General features: G+C 37.2%; 1 protein-coding gene across 6 annotated transcripts in view; it reads right to left on the reverse strand.

Moving 5' to 3' along the window:
- Positions 1-21,521, reverse strand: part of PTPRM (protein tyrosine phosphatase receptor type M) — a 454,600-nt gene that overhangs the window by 78,255 nt on the left and 354,824 nt on the right. For 4 of the 6 annotated variants that reach the window (XM_085220804.1, XM_085220803.1, XM_085220802.1 and 1 more), the window contains 4 exons: positions 19,074-19,225; positions 16,523-16,597; positions 16,268-16,294; positions 11,233-11,420 (listed from right to left, as the gene is read on the reverse strand). In XM_085220804.1, coding sequence (XP_085076930.1) covers positions 11,233-11,420; positions 16,268-16,294; positions 16,523-16,597; positions 19,074-19,225 — 442 coding nt within the window. The remainder of the gene's footprint in view (positions 1-11,232; positions 11,421-16,267; positions 16,295-16,522; positions 16,598-19,073; positions 19,226-21,521) is intronic. The other 2 variants (XM_085220805.1, XM_085220801.1) reach the window with 1 other exon arrangement.

Consider the following 21,521-nt stretch of genomic DNA (forward strand, 5'->3'; position numbering starts at 1 on the left):
GATTGGAGGTGGCTGCTTTCAATATTCCTTCCTGAGTAGAAGACACAAAATCTCATCCTACCTTTTCAACTTCTGTAATGCTATGCAGGAATTTTGTTGCTTTATCATTACTCTCGGTTAACAAAACCATTAATGTGTGGGCATTTACTGTAAACAATTAGAATGGTAATATTTTCTTACTTCAAAACTCTAAGTTCTGTGATACAGCCAAGTATTTAAGCATCAAAGGTAAAGTATTTCCATTACCTTCACTCAGACTAATCACATGCTTCAACTTTATGATTATGTTGGGAACCAACACTTCACTGAGACTCTACCAGCCCAGAGCAAGCACTGGGAGGCATTCAGAAAGGAAACTTGTTCCTGTTTGAGTAAGATAAAGACAAAAAACCTATAATCTCACTAAAAAGAGTACAGTTTATAATATCCCCTTCACTGCAAGCTACCTCTATTAGCAAAGGCAGTCTCAGCTATGTGTGCTTTTGAACTCATCCTGTTCATCAAAGAAGGTCCTTACCCCTTTGGTATGTGGTATGCAAGTGAAGACAGCTTGTCTCATGAAGATTCAGATAGCTTTCTTATATATAATACAGTTCTTTACTGTTACATAGTAAGAGATAATTGCCCAGGCACCTGGAAGCTAGATGGGTAATAACTAGGCTCAGTTAGGTAGATGCATTTTAACCCTATATAAACACAAGGCACTCTTTTCTTCCACATAACAAAGCACAGCACTGTCAACCATGAATCTTTTCGAGGTCTTAAGGGAAAGAAACTGCATTGTCTTGGTGGACAGACATTCAGGTTTTGTCACTACAGCATGAATATGTCCAAACCATTAGTTGTCTGATGTCTGTGTATACAAAAACCTTAGTTTGCTTCCATTTAGGTGAATACTAAAATACAGAACAGAAAGGAATGTATATTGAGTCAGTCCTTTACATTTGTTTGAAACGTACTGAACCTAAGCTCATCCTTAAGGTCCTCCCTTGCCTTGGGCTTCAAATCATGCTGTAAGTTTAAAATATCCTTTTTCTGTCTTGCGAAGAAGTGTCAATACTAAGAATTTTCATCAGTCCTGAATCAAGCTGCAAACCCATTAACTTCAACAATTCTACGTGGCCGGTGCTGCTATTGTATCATTTTAGAAATACTGAATCTCTCTCTATCTGACAGAATTTAGCAAGTTCCCAAAGACTGCCTGCTCTTCTTTCTGCCCACCTCCTGCTGCCTTATTTCCGTGAATACTCCACTTTTCCCACCAGCTTTGGTTCAGGAGCCAGTTTTGTTCCATAGTTGCCATCCTCATCTTTCTTCCTTTCTTGCATCTCCTCAGAACTGGCTGACAAGCCAGGACCTCTCAGATGAGTGGCTGAGGACACAGGGCTTCCTACCCGCTTATTAGTAAGACAGAGACAGAGCCAAACAGATGGAGAACAGCAGTATCCAGCAACAGCCCATGTGCTGGCATCGCCCAGCTTATGCCCTGATTAGCACCCAGGGGAGCAGCTATCTCAATGAAGCATGCAGGAGATGGATGGAGACACTGGCAGGGAACCAGTGGGGTGGAAGGAGTCTTTGCCAACCTGCCTGGATGCCCAACTACGGCCCACCACAATTGCAGTGGACTTATCGTTTCCCACAGAATTTCCCGTGCCCATCACATCAGCATGTTGTAACCAAAAATTCCTTCCTGATGGAAAATGCTAATCATATTTTCCATTAACAGGACAATTCCTGAAGCACTGCAGGAAACGTTTAAGAAAAAACCTTGTGTTGCAGACAGTAAACTTCCTTAGATGGTACACAAAGCCATGGGATACAGAAGAATACAGTTTTTCATTTCCTAAAAGATTCATGATGGCTATTTTAACTTATTTAAAACAAATACATTACAGAAAATTATGCATATTTTAGGTATGTTGTGAATAAACTGATGCTGAATTAAAACTTCGAATAGCTAAATTATGCTAACTTGATTTGAAAAGTATTCCTCATGCTTTACAAACATCCAGTAATAATGATCTAGTCGTGAAAGCAGCAATAGACTAAAACGCATAATTATTTGCAGTGAATAAAATACAGTCCATAGAAAACACACAGGGTGTATTTATAATTAATAAAAGAATAGATTATAATTGCATTTAACATCATTTGCATAATTTAAAATGGAATAACTACATGACTGATTTTTTTATGTCTTTTTAAAGGGCACTAATAAAATATGAAGGAGGCGAGGAAGCTTATATGAGTAGGAGATAATGAATAATATCCTTAACATTAAAGTACAATATATTATTCTGAGCACATAAATTGGACCAATTCATTTTTGCCTGTCCAGTGGGAAAAGTATGGTACGTCAGCAATTTTCAAAAGTAAATAATACGTTAACTGAAGAAGGGATTACAGATTCTGATCAAATATTCAATGCCTTATTTGAATAATTAATAAATCAGTCTGGAGCAAATATGCAGTATATAGCTTCAAAAACTTTAATTTCTTTCAAATTGTACTTGTCACAAGCATTTATAAAGTTTAACCTATCACCTCAGAACTGTGAGTGCTATGGCTGCTCTGGCAGATTTCCCTCTGGAAACTCATCTTATGAGTGAAATGAAGCTCAGTGGCCTCATTTAGTTTCCTACTGTGGTGTTCAATAACCTATAATGACACATAGATTGACTAAATCTGAAACTAAATCCTAATTTCAAAAAGTACACAGCATAGACATGATACTATCAAAAGCACGGTAGCAAGATTATGCAGCAAAAATTACTTGCCTAACAGACAGAGTAAAACAGATTCAGAGAAATCTGCTTAATGCAGCTCGACTGTTTCTCAACCTGTGTCTGCTAAAGGGGAAGACGACTGGGCAAGCTGAAGAGTAACAGTGCAACAGATTCCACATGCTAAAATAGAATGATATGTGACTGTGGGTTACTAAAAGAATAAGCATGTGTGTACATGCAAAACATATGAGGTAGCAGTACGAGGAAAAAGGCTGATGGTTTCCATTGAAAAGAATGCATAACCTCTGTGTTAATTACTTGGAGTTATCAGATGTGGATACTGGATTTCAAAAGTTCTTCTCGCTGCCAAGTTGGCAACTATTAGCGAGACTTGAAAGCTATTTCTTTTATTGCTCCAATTTGGCATTGTACATGCTTACAAATCCTTCCAGGAGAAACTGAGAAAGATTTTGCAATGCCTTGAGAGAATAAAGGATCCTAAGGAAGGAGTCAAATAAAAGGGGTGCAAAATTAAAATGAGTTTCGAAGATCATTGTGGCAGTTGGACTGAAGATGGAGAAAAAAAAGCAAACCAAACCAAACAAGCTTTCTAAGTCTCCACAAAACTAAGTTGCATACAGTTACCAGTCACCTGTTCTAACAGACAGTATTTAAAGGGATGCAATTGTTATGAGAGATGCTCTTAAAAGTTACCAGGCATTCCTTGAGATGCAGCCTAAACTTGAAAGACTGGGCTGAATTAGGCATCCTTATTCTTGTTACGCTGAATTCATATAATACAGTTCAGAATGTTTGGGGCATCAAGGAGAGGAAAACAGGAGCTTGACAGTCAGCTAAGTGACTGATCAGTACCAGCCATGCCACAGCATGAGCAAACAGCTGCCTACACCGCACTGAAAGTAATCCTAGGGGAATGGAGGGGCTATGCCATATATACTTCCACAATTTTATTATTCAAACAGATAAAAACCCAAAGCCTTTGTAATGAAGCCACGACCTGCCTAAATCTATAATCTGTGGTAAGAATAAATTTTAATTAAACCTGCTTTAATGAAAGCAAACTAGAAAGCTGCTTCTGCGTATACATGCACATCTATTTAAATTGGAAAAGAAGGCATTTAGGAAGAATTGGAGAAGGCATTTAGGAAGAGCAGGAGAAGGAAACAATGAGATTTAGAAACTCCTGGGGCACCTCAATCACTGGGCAATGACTGTAGCACAAGACAGGAAGGAATTGCTGTGTGAATGAGATTAAGCATAGTGACAGCACCTTTCATACATTCAAAATCTGTTAAGAACAAAAATTCTGTTACCAAGGATAGATTCAGAATTGTATAAAACTGGCACAACACATATGTAGTAAAATGAAAGTGTCTCTGAACTGAGAAAACCAAACTTCTATCAACTATCTTCCAGTTAAAATTGTTACCAGCTGATTCCTTTTGATCATAGAATCATAGAATGGCCTGGGTTGAAAAGGACCATAATGGTCATCTAGTTTCAACTCCCTTGCTATGTGCAGGGTCAGCAACCACCAAACCAGGCTGCCCAGAGCCACATCCAGCCTGGCCTTGAATGCCTCCAGGGATGGGGCATCCACAACTGCCTTGGGCAACCTGATCCAGTGCATCACCACCCTCTGAGTGATCAACAACTGAAGCTACCCTTACTAAAGAAATAAAGGGATACTGCATGCACTGGGAGGCTGTGTCATTAATTATGCATGTTATTTATTAGGAAATGTAGTTTCTGGATTGGAATGACTTCATTTCAGCAGTTTGGTATTGATCTGGAGTACCTTAGTACTTCCAAACCAAAACATCGTTTGAGGACACGTCAGCTGCTTGTTTCTACCATTCCTTTTAACCTCCAGAGACAAGATCTCTGCTGCTGAGGCTTCCAGCATCCATGAGCCTGGGATAAACACACAGGGACAAATTATCTGTGGAAGGCTGTTGGAGACCCCATGGTAATCTGATGAAACTAGGGGTATTCTGAACACAGTCCTTTGATAAAGGAAAAGGAACACCTAACTCACATATAAACCTTTTTATTGCCTTAAGCAGTGGTTATCCATTGTGCACAAAAGAGAACATTTATGATGCCAATAATCAAACCACTGCAACTTCCCAGTACTAAAGACTAAAGATACAAACGGATATTAAGGTGACTTTTTCCAGCTCTATCTAATTATCTACGGCATTTCACAAAAAATAATAGCAAGAATCACTATAGAGGAATATTTCCAATAATTTTCCACACTGTTTCCACAGGACAAATTCCCACTATTTTACTTATGTTTTGATTTCTCTTATGTTTCCAATCTCCAATCAGTTTTCTCATTACTATAGAAACAAAAAGAGAAAAAAAAGAAAGAAAAACAGTTATCTTTCTCCCAGTTCTGGAGGACACATATATTGCCCTTCACGTATTTAACTATGTACTAATGCCCTCATTCCCTCCTGATGTTCCAGAGTCTTTTTACTTTCTTTCTAATATGTATCTTGCAGGATAGAAAATAACCTGCACTGATTGTGGTATTGACTGCCTCAGCAGGTGCTGCAGAATATCAAATAAAATCAGGCAAAAAGCATGATAAAAATGTACAGATTGGAGGTGAGACATGCCAGTTGCAGGCATAAAGAACAAACGTAGAAAAAGCAGCACCAGCTGGGTCCTATCAGCAGTTATATCAACCTAACATCAACAAAACTCTTATTTCTCCCGCTATTCAAAAAGTTTCAGTTTCAGGGCCCCAGAGCACAGGACTTAGAAGTTTTATGTGGCAGTGCATTTGTCTTACAGCTGGAACCAAAAAAGAAGAAAACCTGTGATGGAAGAGCTGGTTGAGGTGACAAGACTCTGGTCTGCCATGCATTTGCACGACAGAAGCAAAAGGAAACTACCTGATTTCTGTCCTAGGTCAGACATTTGTGTAACAGTGGTTTGGAGAAAGCAAAGCCTTAAGTGGGTAACTATGGGGTAAACTTCCTCCACAAAAAAATTCCAAGCTTGCCTGCAATATTTTCTGCTCTTTAGGATTTGTATTTATGCTGTTTTAAGAGAGTTTGTTTTTCTTGTTTTGTTTCCTTAAACTGTTCTCTTTTTTACTGCAGGTATTTCACAGGCCAATAGTACAGTGTGAAAAACTCTTTTTTCATTGACAGACAGCACATCTACTTATGTACCTTTGAAGTTCCATTTCAATGCATATGTTTTGTTTCTACCCTCCATTATTCTCACCACTCACCTCCAAATCCTCTTCAAATTATTCATTTTTCATCATCACCTTTGACCACAATCCCCCAAGGTATAACTAAACAGCGACCACGACCAGGGAACCTATTTCAAAATACAGCTACCAATCTATAATAGGTGTTAAGAAGTGCTAGAATAAAATGAATTGGTTAACATACATTAGATAATACACTTCATGTCCCTGACCTTGAAAGGCCCTCTGCGCCTGTATTCACATCAGTATCTGTCTGTTTAAGTGCAGTGATTTAGCAATTAATATTGATACATTGGTGCAACCCCTCAGAGTGGATGGAGACCATGTAGCATAATAGCAGCATAATAGGTACAGCTTGTCTTGACAGCATGCAACTCCTTCATAGGAGTAGATTAGGAGCAGTATGGCTTTAATGACACTAGTTTAAAATTGCTTCCTGAGTGAAACAGCTGAACTGCCACAAAGCCTTGAGAAAGGGAATGCATTTCAGGAAGGGAGGAGAAGGAAGGAGAGAGACACAGCAGAGGGAAAGGCTTATAAAGTTAACGCTATACAGAGAAACCTTTTTAAAAGCCTGTTTCTGACACTGCTGTTAGTGACAGTAAACGAGGCTGATCTGAGAAGGATACCCTCTGCAAACCCTGGCTTTTCAAAGGAACCTCTGTTTCTGAGATAATGGAAGCTCAGAAGTCCCTGTCATGGAACATAACATGGAATTGATTTTGCAAGGTTTTATCTACACAGTGTTGTGCCAGTTTAATTAAAGGTGTGTTTTAAAATCAATTCAACTAAACCAGTCCAAGCTCTTATGTAGACACCCTGAAATCTATTTGAGACTGTCTTATATCAACAGAGGTTTATTTGGCAAAGAAACAATTCACACTGAACAGGTAAAATGTTTTGTTGATTGAAAGAACCAAAAATAGTGTCTAAAATAAATCTTCATTAAAACAATAAGCTTAATAAATTTTTCCATTTCCATCTTAGCTGTGCTAAGCTGTGCTGGCCTAGAGAAGCCTACTCCATCTCCTCCCTAGGAAGGACATGAACTCACTCCTTTGCAGCAGTGTGTTTAAGGCCTTTTAACAGATATTGATCTTTGTGAAAAGATACAGTGTAAGGCCCTGTGAAAGTAGGAAGTCTGAAAAGGTGGCAAGTATCAGGGAAAAAGGTGGTGAAATATAGACACCACTTTAATCCTTCTATCCTATTAGAATAGCTTCTGTAATGCAGAAAGGAGATAAGCAGTGTTCCTTCTCCATCATTAGTGCAAGCTCTCATGCTTCCGAAGTGGGGAGCAGCTAAAATAATGCACAGTTAGTGGGGGTGGGAGGGTTAGGGAAGGGGAGGGTGTTTTGTAGTCAGGCCAATGTTATTCTGTCAATCTAATGCTGCTGAAACCAAGCCAAAACCTTTCCTTTCTTAAGGGTCTGGCAGGGGATAGGAAGGATTTTAAAGCTCTACTGCAGACTAGCTGTGTGGAAATTTCCCAGAGTTTAAGGATTTCTGTGCAATCCTTTCCAATCATTAACACTCCACCAGGCCGTAAATGAAGGTCCGTGTTTGAGTCCTCGGCTTACAGTAATGTACCCATGCTATTTCCACACCTGAGAAACACCTGGATAAACGGGCATGAACTTGCTACCGACGCACTGCTGAGGACATGCCCGTCTATGCTGTTGCTCTGCAGACACAGCTAGACACCAGATCCAAAGCTGCACGGCTGCAGCCAAAACTTGGGGCCAGATTCTGCCCTAGGGAACAGGAATCCTCACACACGCCAGAGCTGGAGCAGAGCCAGGATGCTTCCCTACTAATACTTTAGCAAAATCTTATCAGCATTGAGAACTAAGTATCTCTTCTCCACAGGGAAGGACACAATCCTGCTAAGTGCCGTGCCCTCTCGAGGCCCTAAACATGGGACCTGAGAGTACTCAGCTTCTCAAGTGGGCCATTGCACTGCAGAGTGGAGCAGGGAGCAATCAAGCACCAGCCTGTCATTGCAAAAGATGATTTTTCAACCTTTATCCTTTGCGTCAGTTATATTACTCTAAAAACTCTCATGTGAAGCCTACAGGACTTAAAATTACTTGGATTGTGAACTACTGTCCCAATTATTGTGAACTGTGTTCCTCATTATGAAATTTTATTTTAAAGCACTTATAACTATGCATGACAGCGAGTGCACCGTATCCTTTTACTCCTCTGAAGTGCCGCTAATAGGTAATGTGCTACTTCACTTTCTGTTCACTTCAACAGATTTATTTTCAGAGCGAATCCTGTGTGAATTTCTCCTGAACCAAACTCTTTCCCTGCTGAGAATATATAATCCTACTGTCTTGTTAGAGCAAAAGTCATGCGTGAGACTTCATTCAAAACAAATCCCCTGCCAAACCATTTTTTCCTTTTCATTTGGACAGTTATCCTGATAACTTACAAGGAAAAAAGTTCTTCCATTGCCTAGGTCAACCTTGTAAAGAGGACAGTATCAGTTTGACAACAGCATAAACAAATTTATTCTCAATCTTATCAGTGCTACAACAGATTGAGATTTTTTTCAATGCACATGGACAAAAAAAAAGAAAAAGCAATACCGCATTAGGTCAGTGGAAAAAAAACCCTGAAATATATAGTTTGTTGTAGTTCACTCTGGTTATAGAAAATTACCTATACGATGCAGCAATATCTTAAGTCTCCCTTTACACTGCACCCAAATGTATTGCATCTACTGTCATTAGTCATGACTACACCTATTGTCTGTAATGGGATGCCATTCTTCAGCTTGGTAAGCTTAAAATTAAGTGATTTTCCTGGAAACTGTTTCTCTGTATTATCGTTTGATCTGCTGTAGTTAAAAAGCCATGTCATTGGTTGCATTATAAATTCCATTTTACAGTCTTCTTTTTTTAATATAAATTAATTGTAGCTTTCCTCTAGGCTTAATGCTGGTACAAAGGGTTCTGGCTGATGAGCAAATCTTTTCCACAGACAAGAATAAAATTCTATCATTTTAAAATAACAGTGTCATAAAAAGCTCAAAGGAACAAACTTGCTTAAGTCAGCTGCACAAATGAAAGTTGACAAGTGATTAGCTCCTTCTGGGAATTAATTGTTTTCTACATTTGAGGGGAAAAAAAAATTGTCGTCGTTGACTTTGGAAAGGGCCTGAAGCATGGGCTTTGAAAGTATAATGCTACAAACACCAGTTTAAACAATTACATATTTAAGCAATTTTTATATTATACAGCTGTCATGACAAAGCACAACAAATGCCCCAAAAACACTATTTCTTGCAAAAAGCAGGCTAGTAAAAACTAAGCAAAGTATTATAAAAACAAGTAATGTCTTTGTAGTGAAGGACCTGCAACAGCAAATACATGAGTTTCTACCTTCAAAACTTAAGCATGATACATTGAGCCCCTGGAGCAGAACACACCCGTGCATGACCAAAAAACAAACTGTTGCTTGCCCTACAGTGTGAAAGCAATTTAAATGATTTTGCTGGTTGTCGTCCCTTCTTTTTCTATCAGATTAAAGAATAAGAAGGGATCTTTTTTTGCTGGCTTATATTTTGAGAAGATGATTAAAATTGCATTTGGACTACTCTGCTTCTTACTGGCTACGTTGGAATAACATCACACCAGAACAACTGTTCCTCTGATTTCTCATATCTCAGTTTCCAAGGAAAGGAAATTTAGGACTATATACTCTGTTGGAGGTACAGTGCAATTTGGATAGGGCCCTCCATTAGATGGACACTACTACGCACTGAAGTAGATACAGTCTATGTCAAGAATAACTTGCCCTTGGGAACAGGAGGGTGGGCTGCTGCTGATCATATTTGTTTCCTAGACCACAGAACAGGGAACAATTATTTTTTAATCTGTGCGCATCATCTTAGATCACAGTCCATGTCCATATAAAGTATTAAAAGTTAGAGTGTTTTGAGTTGATAGCTTCAAATATGCCACATATCAGACTCCACAAATTTTTATGTAGTGCATCTTCCTACCTCAGCAGTGGAAAATTATTTCATAAATTCTCACACACTCCTATGACAATTTTGACAATCTGTAGTCCAGTCCTGTGGGTCAACCTTATGTATTTTTCCTTTGTGAAGTAATATTTTTATGCTACTTGGTTTTTGGATTAAATTCTGCTCTGGAAAACTCTATTTGCTGTAATCATCCTATAATACCATGTGAGACCCATCTACATTAATAAACTTCTTAAACTCTGAGCTAAAAGACAAAGAAAAGAGGAAAAAGAGCATTCATTTGTATGTTCTAGATATTAAAATATTGGACTTATCAGATTTCAAAGGGTCTCATGTTAGACAGCCAACCCAGGCTGAGATGTTGTCGTTGATTCAGCTGTATGATTCGGATGAGGAGCAATATGTTCCTTGAGGCTCTACAGCATAAACAAATTTTCAAAGGAAGGTATAATATTACCCATAGTTTTGGGCATGAGAGCAAGGTCTGCTTGTGTTTTGCTTTTTTTTTTTCATTTTTTTTTTCCTACCTAGATGGACAGACTTATCTCACAAGTAAGATAATTTCTGCAGTTATGATTTTGCATTCTTCTGTTCTTTGCCAGGACATAGTGGTCATGACTTTTAACACTAAGAGGATAAAGCAAAGAACAGGTCACTGTAGCATGAAAGGAAGAAACAGAAGCTGAATGAAAAAAAAAGCCAAACAGCAAAAAGAGAGACTATAAGTTCATATGAAAAACAATGAGTATTAGAGATAGCTTCCAGGAAGCAAGAAAAATTTGAGACAGCAGAGAATACATTTTATAGCCTTACGGACCTTTCTGAACATGTGAGCACACCCTTGCAGTGATTAATGTCTCTCACAATTAATGTGAAAAATATTGCTTGTAGAACTTGATTTCCCAAGTAATACCATGTTACAGGGCAAGTCTGATTAGACAGTAGTAAAAAAAATATTGTAAGTTCCAGGAGAATGCTAGTGAAGCTGCTTTTTCAATATATATATTTCTGCAAGTAGAATTAGGCAGAGATTTCCAAGAAAGGTTTTGCTTCTCACTCTTCATCCTGCCTTGTTACCACCAGAAACTTTGCTTACTGTGGAGGTGATCATTTCTATTCAGTACCCCCCGTGACACAGCGCTTAGCTTACTGGGTTGAGTAATTATTTCTCCCATTCTGTGGTACAGGTAGCAGACAGATAAAGCCAACAGGGCAGAAGACATAATAATCAGATCATTAGATCCGACACTTACTTCATACTCCTCTTTAAATCCATAGCCTTCTGCACACTTCATTTGGGTGATGTGCTGCAGTAAGTCAGCTACACGGATGGCTGGATGAAGCTGTCCAGTCTGGTAGGGCACATCTGCTGTATCTCGCTTCTTGTAGGTATGGGATTGAACCAGGCTGCTTGTGTCACTGACCATCGTATGGGTTTCATCTAGGAAAAGAGTATCTCATTATGTACTGGCTCATTTTTTCTTATAAACAAAAATACAAATCACACAGATTTCTAGAGGAATGGCAGAAATCTGACATCATCAACATTGCTTCTGTCTGTGAAGGCTATGTGCCAGAAGAACAGTAAATCCATGGAGCAGTTTACACAGAGAAATTGCAAGACTGATTGGAATGAGGCAAATTCCATGGTTCTACAATGGAAGCATTGCAGAGCAGTCCGAACTATAATATTGCTTTAAATAACACTGGCTGATTATAAATGAGTTTTAAATTAGGCATTTGGTTCTAAGTTGCACAGAAGTTTCATTCTGAAACTTCAACAAGTCCTATAGAATAAAACAGGACTTGTAGACTTCTTAGATTAGTTAACTGAAATATTTACACTGCAAATTTAGAGCAAATGTTTGGAGTGAGCAAAATAAAAGGATGCACAAAATGGCTTATGGTTTCATCAAGCTAGGACTGCAATGGAAATGTAGATCTGATACAACGTTTGGAGACAAACTACAAGAGGACAAATGCGGAGGATCATCTGATCAGGAAAAATGTCTTGACTGGCTGCTGAACATGCTTTAGGACCACGGTATATCATGAGCCATCACATTAGGCATGAAATGTTATGTGTCAACTGTCATGCAAGCCAACAAACAGGAGAACCCAGTGGGCTGGTTAAAATTTGGATGAAACACATACTCTCCCAACCCTCCACACCTCTTCCATGGGGCAAATGGGCAACTTACCATTGATTGGCACTTTTAAGAAGATACAAATCAGGAGAAAAAAAGAGGAGGAGAAAAAGGAAACAGGGCATAAGCAACAGTACTACATTAATAATTACAGGTAATTTTATGTTTTAATTTAGTCTTTACAGTGTGATTTCCTAAATGAGTCAGGTTCTGATCTCAGTTTCACTGTATAAATCAACTGCACTAACGCAAAGCTATCTTACTGTGAGTCAGTTCACAAAGATGTAATTGAGATCAAAATGTATACTTTGCAATAAAGTACAGATATGGAAGTGCTCTCTACTAAGGAAGAAAAGTCATTTTCTTCCTATTTGGATGGGAGTTCTTAAGACTAGTTAAGACGTGAGAAGAAAAAAAAAACAAAACCCAAATTCTGAGGCCAAAATATCTTTAAAAATACATTTTACTGCTACCCAAATAATAATTTTACATATCTCAAGGAGTTCTTGATTTTTAACTGCAATTATAGATGTAGGGCTTTGACTTGGCCAAAGTACTCCTTGTTGGCTGCACAGTAACTACAGCAAGAGGTTTACAAATAGAATATATTTATAAATATACAAAAAAAAAAATCTTTTGTAAAATACAATGAATGATAGGGAAGCACTGAAAATATACAGCCACATTCAGACGTTAAATACACCATAGCCGAAAACTACTCATTTTTTCTGAATGAAAAGGTCCCAGATTCTTTTTGCATTCTAAAAATAAAAATACTACCACATCTCATTAAAGGTGAGATTCTGGTCATACTTATATCACTGGAAATAGACGTTAATGCCACAGTATTTGAAGAACCATATTTCAGAAAAGATTTCAGGATTTGTTAGTTCACAGTGATAACAAGATGTATGAAATCTGGTCCTCATACAGTCAGTATGGAAGGTGCATTTAAATCTAAACCAAGCAGAGAACAATTTATGGGCATGAGTATGTGCACTACTTTTCATGCTGGTTTAGTAACCTGAATCAATCTAGAGGAAAACAGACTCATCATTTAGTGAGAGAATTTGACAACTTCTGTCTACTGTGTGATAAAATTGTACTGCAAAGCACCTTGGGATGCATGGCATGAAACGTGGTATACAAGTGCAGATACAATATGTTGCTGTTGAAATGGCACCTGAAAACTACAAAGTGGCTAAGACAAAAAAGACAAAAAAAAAAAAAAAAAAAAAAAAAAAAAGTGTAAGATTATGATTTTTGGGTGGCTTATTTCCGTTTTAGAAGTAGGTTAGAGAGTTAGCTTTTTTTTAATTATTATTTTTTCCTCTCCAAGTTAGGGAAGCCCTTGTAACACAAACTGTTAATAATTGGGATGAATGCAAAGTTAACAGACATCAGATTCTTGTGTTATCAAAGCTGCAGTTTCATCCTTATTAGTTTATTTTCCACATCCTCCTTTGTTTCAATTTTCCTCTCTCCATCTCTTTATTTCTTACAGCTACATTATTCCCATTTTTCTTTCTTCAGGAGTCATCTATTAAGTTGCTTTAAAAAAAGCACTTACATTCCTTGGTTTATATGATATATTATGAAACCACAAACATTACAGCTTTTTGGTTTGCCTTTGAGCAATCTAGCACAAGCTTTTCAGCATTTCTACTCTCTGAAAGGGTGAGCTCTTCCAGATGAAATGTTCATATAGAATGGGAAGTCTGTCCCTTTTGTTTAAGATCTACAATTTCAGTTATTCTACTTCCCACTTACTGATTCCCATAGAGTTGTACAACACTTAAAGAATATATTAACTTGCCACTTATATGACCTTATGGCATGGGAGGCATCTACAAACCCAGCACACTATCTTCTCTAGGACAGCACTTTTTTATTTCTCCAATTTCAGTAATACATACAACTGAAACATGACAAGCATGACCTACACTCATGTAAATTTAATGGCTGTCATGTAAAGCTTTAATTGAGCTCTCAAGTTTTCTTTTCCATTATTAGAGTAAGCATGAAAGTTTTCCCTCAAATATATGAAAATTTCCTCATATCTGAAACTGAGAAGTAAGATTGTTGCCCATTTAAGGAGTACATCATTAGCTTTAATTAATTTTTTCTTTCTATTTGGTGGAGTTCCTAATATGCACGAATCGGCCCAAATTTGTGCTACAAGAAATCTGGAAATGGTAAATGTATTGCAGCCATTGCGGGAGTTTCTGACTGAGAAAACTGAGCTCAGCCATTTGCAATACCTACATACTTGACCCTACAGCCTAAAATAGCTTCTTTAAACACTGAAAGGAGGCAAGGGCAGGTGTTAGTTGCAACAGAAATGCAGCACTTTTGTTAATAGCTGTAATCTTCAACTGATTTGAACACAGCTAATTTGATTTACCTCAGGTAAAACATTATTCCTATAGAAACAATTATAAACACCTTTTGAGAAATAAACCCTGTTTGAATATGACACCATTCATAATACTTCTAACATGTAAGGTTACAAAAATATTCATCATCTGCATGGAAATAACTGCAAGGTTTTTTGAGATGAGAAATCACATGTTGCTGTATTGGACCACAAAATATGTACCGAATTAATTCAAGACTTTACAGTCTTATATAAGCAAAAAAATTTTTATTTATTTTTCTTCCAGTGTGTGTTTGTCTGATATCTGAACTGCTTGCTTAAAGATTATTTCTTGTGGGAAAAAAAGAGCTAACAAATATTTTTACTATTACTTTTTGCAAAGGATTGCAAACAAAAGGAAAACCAACTGAAACCAGTGAAAACATTAACTAAGATGGAATAATTCAGACAACAAATCTCAAGTTTTTCTCCTGATAACACTTTTCTCTTTGCCCACCCACAAGGCCAGAACATTACTGGATGAAGTGTTGAGTGAATGTTAAAGCACACACAAAAAAATCTAAACATTTCAGGCAGTTAAAAGGCACTGCAAATTTCATTTGCATGCAGATTATTACATTGTCACAGTCACTACTATTACCTTCTCCCAAATTTACATAATGTATAAAAACACACTGGTTCCTTCTCAAAGTTAACACACTGAAATGCACTTTGCTAAATCTTGTTTTACAAGCACAAGCTTTCAAAGATCAAATTCCTATACTTAAAGTTCCTCTGGGCTTCATTCTACTTGAATTTTAAAGAAAGGAATCAGTTAAGAGGTCTTTATTTTTCATTTTTTTTATGGTGATTTGAAAAAAAAGGAGAAGAAGAAAAAATATTTTTGGAGAAAATGTCAGTAACAGTAAAACGAGTAGAGAGGTTTGGCAGTGGAATTTGAACTCTTGCTACAGAGCACTGCTGTATTTTATCACTGTAAAATATTTCCCTGTTTAGTTTAAAGTTACTATGGAAAGAAATTGTAAATAAATACAAGACAATGTGGTCAGTTTCTTCAGCACTGACAATGCAATGACACTTCATGTTTACAATTTTCTTACTGTTTGAAATTGCTCTCTTTCTGATATTGGACAACAACAGGATTTCCCAAATTCCCTGTGGAAATGCTGTATACTTTAACTGTATGTTTTTAAACTATAGTTCTATCATTTTATTTTATTCCTGTGACACCTGATGCACAATATACTGTATTACGGAAGTGTCATGTTATCATTTTGCTGTTCAAAATACCAACTCTCCTCTGAATCTTCACTTTGACAATCATGTCAGAAACTGTGGAATTATGATAAGAAATGATAGCTGGTGGATGGCCCAAACCCTATTTTGTCTGATTTTCTACATTGTGAATAGTCTAATTAGGAAAAAAAGGTGTTTTTAAGAAGTGACATCTTCTGTTCTGAGAAAAAAAAAAGGAAAAAAATGAGGGAAACTATTTCAATTGCTGTGATAATCAAATTCTTTTGTATCACTCCAAATACATGCATAAACATTTCCTCACAAATCCACTCGTTAAAATTCTCTTTTTTCTCCCCTGACTTGCACTGTGACAGTAGAAATCAAGCCTGATAACTGTCTTTAGCACTCACAGTGTAGACAAGCCTACCACCCCTCCCTCAAGCATAAAACTACAGCTTTTTGCATACTATTGTCTGTGACTTTCTAAACTACTTCAGCAATAACTTTGATAAAGGGAAATGTTCTCACCTAAAATTGCAGTTGGCACAAATGGATCTGTCATACATCATAAGCAGGTCAATGCAGAAAAGGTAAAAAGAGAGAGAACAGAAAATGATTGATAAACGTTCCCGAATTTTCTTTCAGAAAAGCTACTGTAAGCAACTGGTTACATGGAACACGTATTAAACTTCCATGGCAAGGAGTATAATAACATAATTACATACGCTTCTGTAATGAGAAAGTTTATATAGGGTTGAAGCAAAGAAAAAAAAAATTGGTTACCTGGGTAATAAGAGTTAGGCACTGTCGTGCTCAGTGTATTAGTTTTCATTGTAAATGAAGATGGTGAAGATACAGCTGCAAAAAGAAACAAGGCTAGTTAGAGATGGCAGAGCGCTATGCAGCTATCTAAGCTGAGTGACGCGGCACGTGGGGCTAATTTGCTTTTTTGCTGTGTTTGTCACACTGTAATCGGGACCTAGGGAAAAGCAGGTGCGTCTAGTGAACAAAATGAATGACTTATAGAATTTGATCAATTCCCTTGAAAGAAATATCATCAGATAAAGCATTTTGATCAGTGATGACAAATATACCTTTTAAATCACAAGACTAGACTGAATACTGGTGCTTCAATAAAGACACCACAGTGACAACGGGTGCTTTTGACAGAAGCTTTGATCATTAGTTAGTTTACTTAATAATACAGTAAATACTGTAGGTAAACATTCTGCTACAGTTCATTTTTCTCTGTCTTTTTCAATTTGTTCAGACAGCGGGATAATACACAGATCGTATTTATACTCTAAATATTACTCTTTAAGAATGGTTTTCAGACTGTTGTACATACACCAGTGCTGGCATTGGTGTTTAATGATTTAGCTGTTTGTAAAAGGGAAAACACAAGGAAAAAATTAACTGCAGTTAGTTCCCTGGTATCCAGAGATCATATGAGTTACTGTTGTAAGCACAGATACATCCAGCAGGAGAGCATTAATCGTAACATTACAGAGGATGTTCACCCAAAGACTCAGTAAAGGTTTCTAAACAAAGCTTTTTCAAACTAGACATTAGTTGAGGTAGTTTTGCTTATCTGTACAGCTGAAATTAACTCAGATGAGTAAATAAATATAAACATATTCTGGATACATATAAGCAAACTAACAGGAATTTAGGAAACAAAAGCAGAGTTGTGGAAGACAGGAATGCTGGATGAGAAGGACTGAGATGACTGGTAGCTTTGATTTGTCTTTTTTTTTTTTTGCTGCTGGTATACAGTTAACGGCCATTGTTAAAATGGAACTATTTGGAAACTGGCTAACATATGCTGGCAGGTACCATTTATCTTCTAAATGAATATATCTGAGACTATTTTCCTTTGATTTTGTCACTAGAAGCAAAGGACACAGAGGTAATTCTTTTGGAAATGGATGTAGAGACTAGGTAAGGTCGAGGTTGTGGCAGCTAATAAAACTGGTGAGATACAGAATGTTGCCAGGACAATAAACTTTTATAGGAGGTAGGAATGTTTTAAATCTCTTGAGAACAAGGTCTTACAAAAAGATTTTTCCTAAGGACTGTCAAACTGATTCTTCTAGTGACCACATTTATTTCAGAAAGCTTGAATTAAAGGTTCTAGTTCTCAGTTGATGTAAAATATTTGTCATGCAGACAATTTTAAATTGTTTTAAGGTGCTTTGCATGAAAAGAGGATGTTACTCACAGGAACCAACTGCTGTTGTGACTATTCAACAATACAATGGGTGACTACACCATGAGGATAGAAGAGAAAGCCAAACTTCTTGATCTCCTCACTAAATAAGCAGTCTCATTAACCAAAATGGGATAGTCTCACCAAAAAGGCAAGTCAGATTTTGAAAGATCTATTTCAAAGTAATTTCAAAATCAACACAAATGAAAGAAGTCTCACTGAATAAACTTCACAGACTGTAACAATTGAGCTCATCAGTGTTCTTAAGCGTATTATTAAAGAGTGGGAGTTGGGCCTTAAAGTTTGCTAGTACTTGAAACAAAATTGAATCTTTGTTAAATTCTGATGATGTTCAAAAACACTGGTATACAAAAAAACTGAGATTCCTTAAGAGCTACAAAAACTATAATGTTTTGTCAACTTTTTTTCCCGTTCTCTTTAACAGTTATATGAAAAACTACTGCAATCCTGGTCTTTGGTGATTGGTAATCCCCAGGCAGAGGCAAGTCCTTGACTGAACTCTGATTAGGAAAATGTATATCCTAAATTTTATTTAATTTGAGGGTAGATCCATGAAGACCCAGGATTTTAGACAATCTCTTATGAAACTGCAGTGTTCATAATTCAGCTAAATTTTTTCTTTGCACAAGCAACAGAAAGAGAATCATCTAGAATTGGAAATAATATGACAACTGGATCACGATTATTACGTTATGACATTCAAAAATAAGTTTTGCCTACCAAAAAAAAAGTGAGCAGGGGAAGCATTTGAAGGACTTGGAACAGGATGAGGAAGATAAAATTTTTAACATAATGGAAATCAGAGAAAGGGAAAAATACAGCTGTTTCTGTATTGTATTTGCTCTTCTTCAGAAGAAAAAGTGGACAGAAAGAAGCTCAATTATCCTTATTATTTTTAAAGAAGTCTTTTCTTGATGTCTGGCTGTCTTACTCATTCAAATACACCCTGTAATGTGCTGCACAGTGGGAGACTCTGTGTTCCATAGATTTTCCATGACTGAGTAATGAGGAATATTTTAAAAACCATTTGCACCTTTTTTTTTTTAAGGTGGAAGAAAAAAAAAAAAAAACGAAAGAAAGAAAGAAAGAAAAGAAAAGACTTACATCTCCCATTTAGATTGTGTGTGTCCATGAAAGAGAAAGCTTCATCACAGTTGGTGCCTTGCTCAGTGTAGCTTTTATCCATTGAATTCACCATCACTGTCATTTCCTGCCGTGTACTGCTCAATGTCTCTTTTCGCTTTTTAGCCAATTTTCTTAAGAAATGAATGTTGAGAAGAGAAAAAAAAACACAACAACAACAAAACCAAGTGAGCAGATACATTCTTCATATTGTTTACATTAGTATTATCCTTTACAACATTGCTATCATATTTACAATTACTCCCGGTCTTCTGGAAACATCAACTCACATCACACTTAATCTTGAAATGTCACCTGATAACAAAGAGCAAGTTGCCAATGCCCTGACTTGCAGCGAACTGCACCTTAATCCTTAGGGAGCACCACTGAATTACAGAGGACTACCTGGATATGAAGGTGATGTAAGCTACTATATCAGAGGCTACATCTGTTTAAATGCATAAATAAAAATGACAGGAGATAAGATTTCACTAGAACTGACAAATCAGTTAAAATTTCCACTTTGCACGTGTAGAACCATCTAGAGCTTTGTCACAGAGACAACACATAATACAGCTCACTGCTGCACATCATGCTGTATCCTCCTGCTACGATCCCTCACATACACAAACATGTTACATTTTGAACTGACTTGCATTTCTGAAGACTACTTTTTGTCCCTCTTGACTTGTGTTCAGTGGGAGTTAGTTGCTTCTCATCAGGAGCAATCTGTCAGAGATGAGATTTTGATACTGTAATAGGGATTTGTTACTCTATAAAATTGCTTTAGACATATCTCCTCTTTTCCGTGTCTGTTTCTGGCTATAGCAAAAGCTCACTGCTTCCTCCAGATCTAATTATGCTCAGTTACTATCATAAAATAACATCTCCAAGGCAGCACTCCTGATTTTTCCATCAGGTTCTGTGGAACACTGTGACCCTGATGATGGATCCCACATCCATTTGGCTCGTTTCCCTAGCCTGTGACTACTTCAGACTATCTTTTTCTCCAAGTTCTTGCCTACAGACTTCATTAGTGTTCCGCTTCTTTCAAAGTGTAAGTTTTGCACAGAAATGAACTACTCTGCAGAGTCTGATCTTCTTATATCTCAGTTCAGTAACTTTTCCTTTGTCAAAAACATACTGAACTAGCTCATGTCCATCCACTTGAAAAGTCTATTAGATACCTGCAACCAAAACTTACAAGAGCTTATCATTTTATCTGTATTCCCTTCCAGTTCTTGAAACCTGCATCAAGCACATCCAGCTTGTACTAGCTCTCAAAGCCTTCCTTTGTTTGCTCTCATTCAGTACAAAAAAATAATCCCCAACACAGACAAAAATTTTATATCAGCGCCACTAGATTTTCAAAAGAGCACGTGTGTGTTTGCAGCAGTATATGGGAAGAGGTTTCTGCAAAGGTCCCTACAGATACACTCACTATTCTGCTTCAAATCACTGCCTACAGACGGACTTGGGAAAGCACTGACACTACTACTCTCTATGCTGATCAGTATTGCCTCACAGTCTTGCTATGCTCTCCACTTGCCTACTTGCTATTTCTTGCCTTAAACCTAGATAACAAGCTATTTGGGTGGGAGTCACAGTTGAGTAGCTATATAGTACCAAGCCCAACAATATCATAGCCCATAACTAAAGCTCTAAAGTGCTTTAAACTTAAAATCCTGTGGTTAATAAAAGTAGTAACTACAAATGCAGAGCATGGTATTAGGTCACTGCAGACAAAAATATTAAGGCACACATCTGGTCCTCAGTGGATGGATAGTAACTCAATTCATCATGGCACATCTCCATGACCGAAAGTGATTGAAGTACTCTGCCTTAAAAATCTGCTATAGTAATTGGAGTTATGAGCAGTATCTTTGCTCATCCCACCCTAGAAGGCAGCTGCAATAGTTGGAGCTACCATGAATACACTTTTACTGTGATTAACATCAAGAAGGAGTGCTTCTATGACCAGCTGGATGGCAGCCAATTGTAGGACTCAGTCTTGAAGTAAACATTTAGATGTGCAATAAAAACTCACACATGCTCATTATTATGAGCCTATTACCATGCACGAAAAAGGCCTCTAAGATTATACAGTCCAACCATCCACCCACCACCAATTTTTCCCCAATAAGGATTTCAAAATTCACTGATGAATTCAGTAATACTGAAGTCCCTCTTAGAGGCTGTTGTCAAGGTAATAAACAATAACAAGTCATATCCTTCCTGTAGATGAAGTTTAACTCCTGATTTTGTCATTCAGAGAATCATTGGTGGACAGAAAAAAATAACTTGCACTAAACAAAGGTTTTGTTTCTGGATTTTAATTTAGTATAAGGAGTTTAAGTGACAGAACTTTATAAGTCCTTTTCTGATCAAAAGACTTACAGACTTGTGCACTTGATAACAAAACTAGTTTCT

This window comes from Meleagris gallopavo, chromosome 3 (assembly GCF_905368555.1).
Source record: "Meleagris gallopavo chromosome 3, MGAL_WU_HG_1.1, whole genome shotgun sequence".
Lineage (NCBI taxonomy): Eukaryota > Metazoa > Chordata > Aves > Galliformes > Phasianidae > Meleagris > Meleagris gallopavo.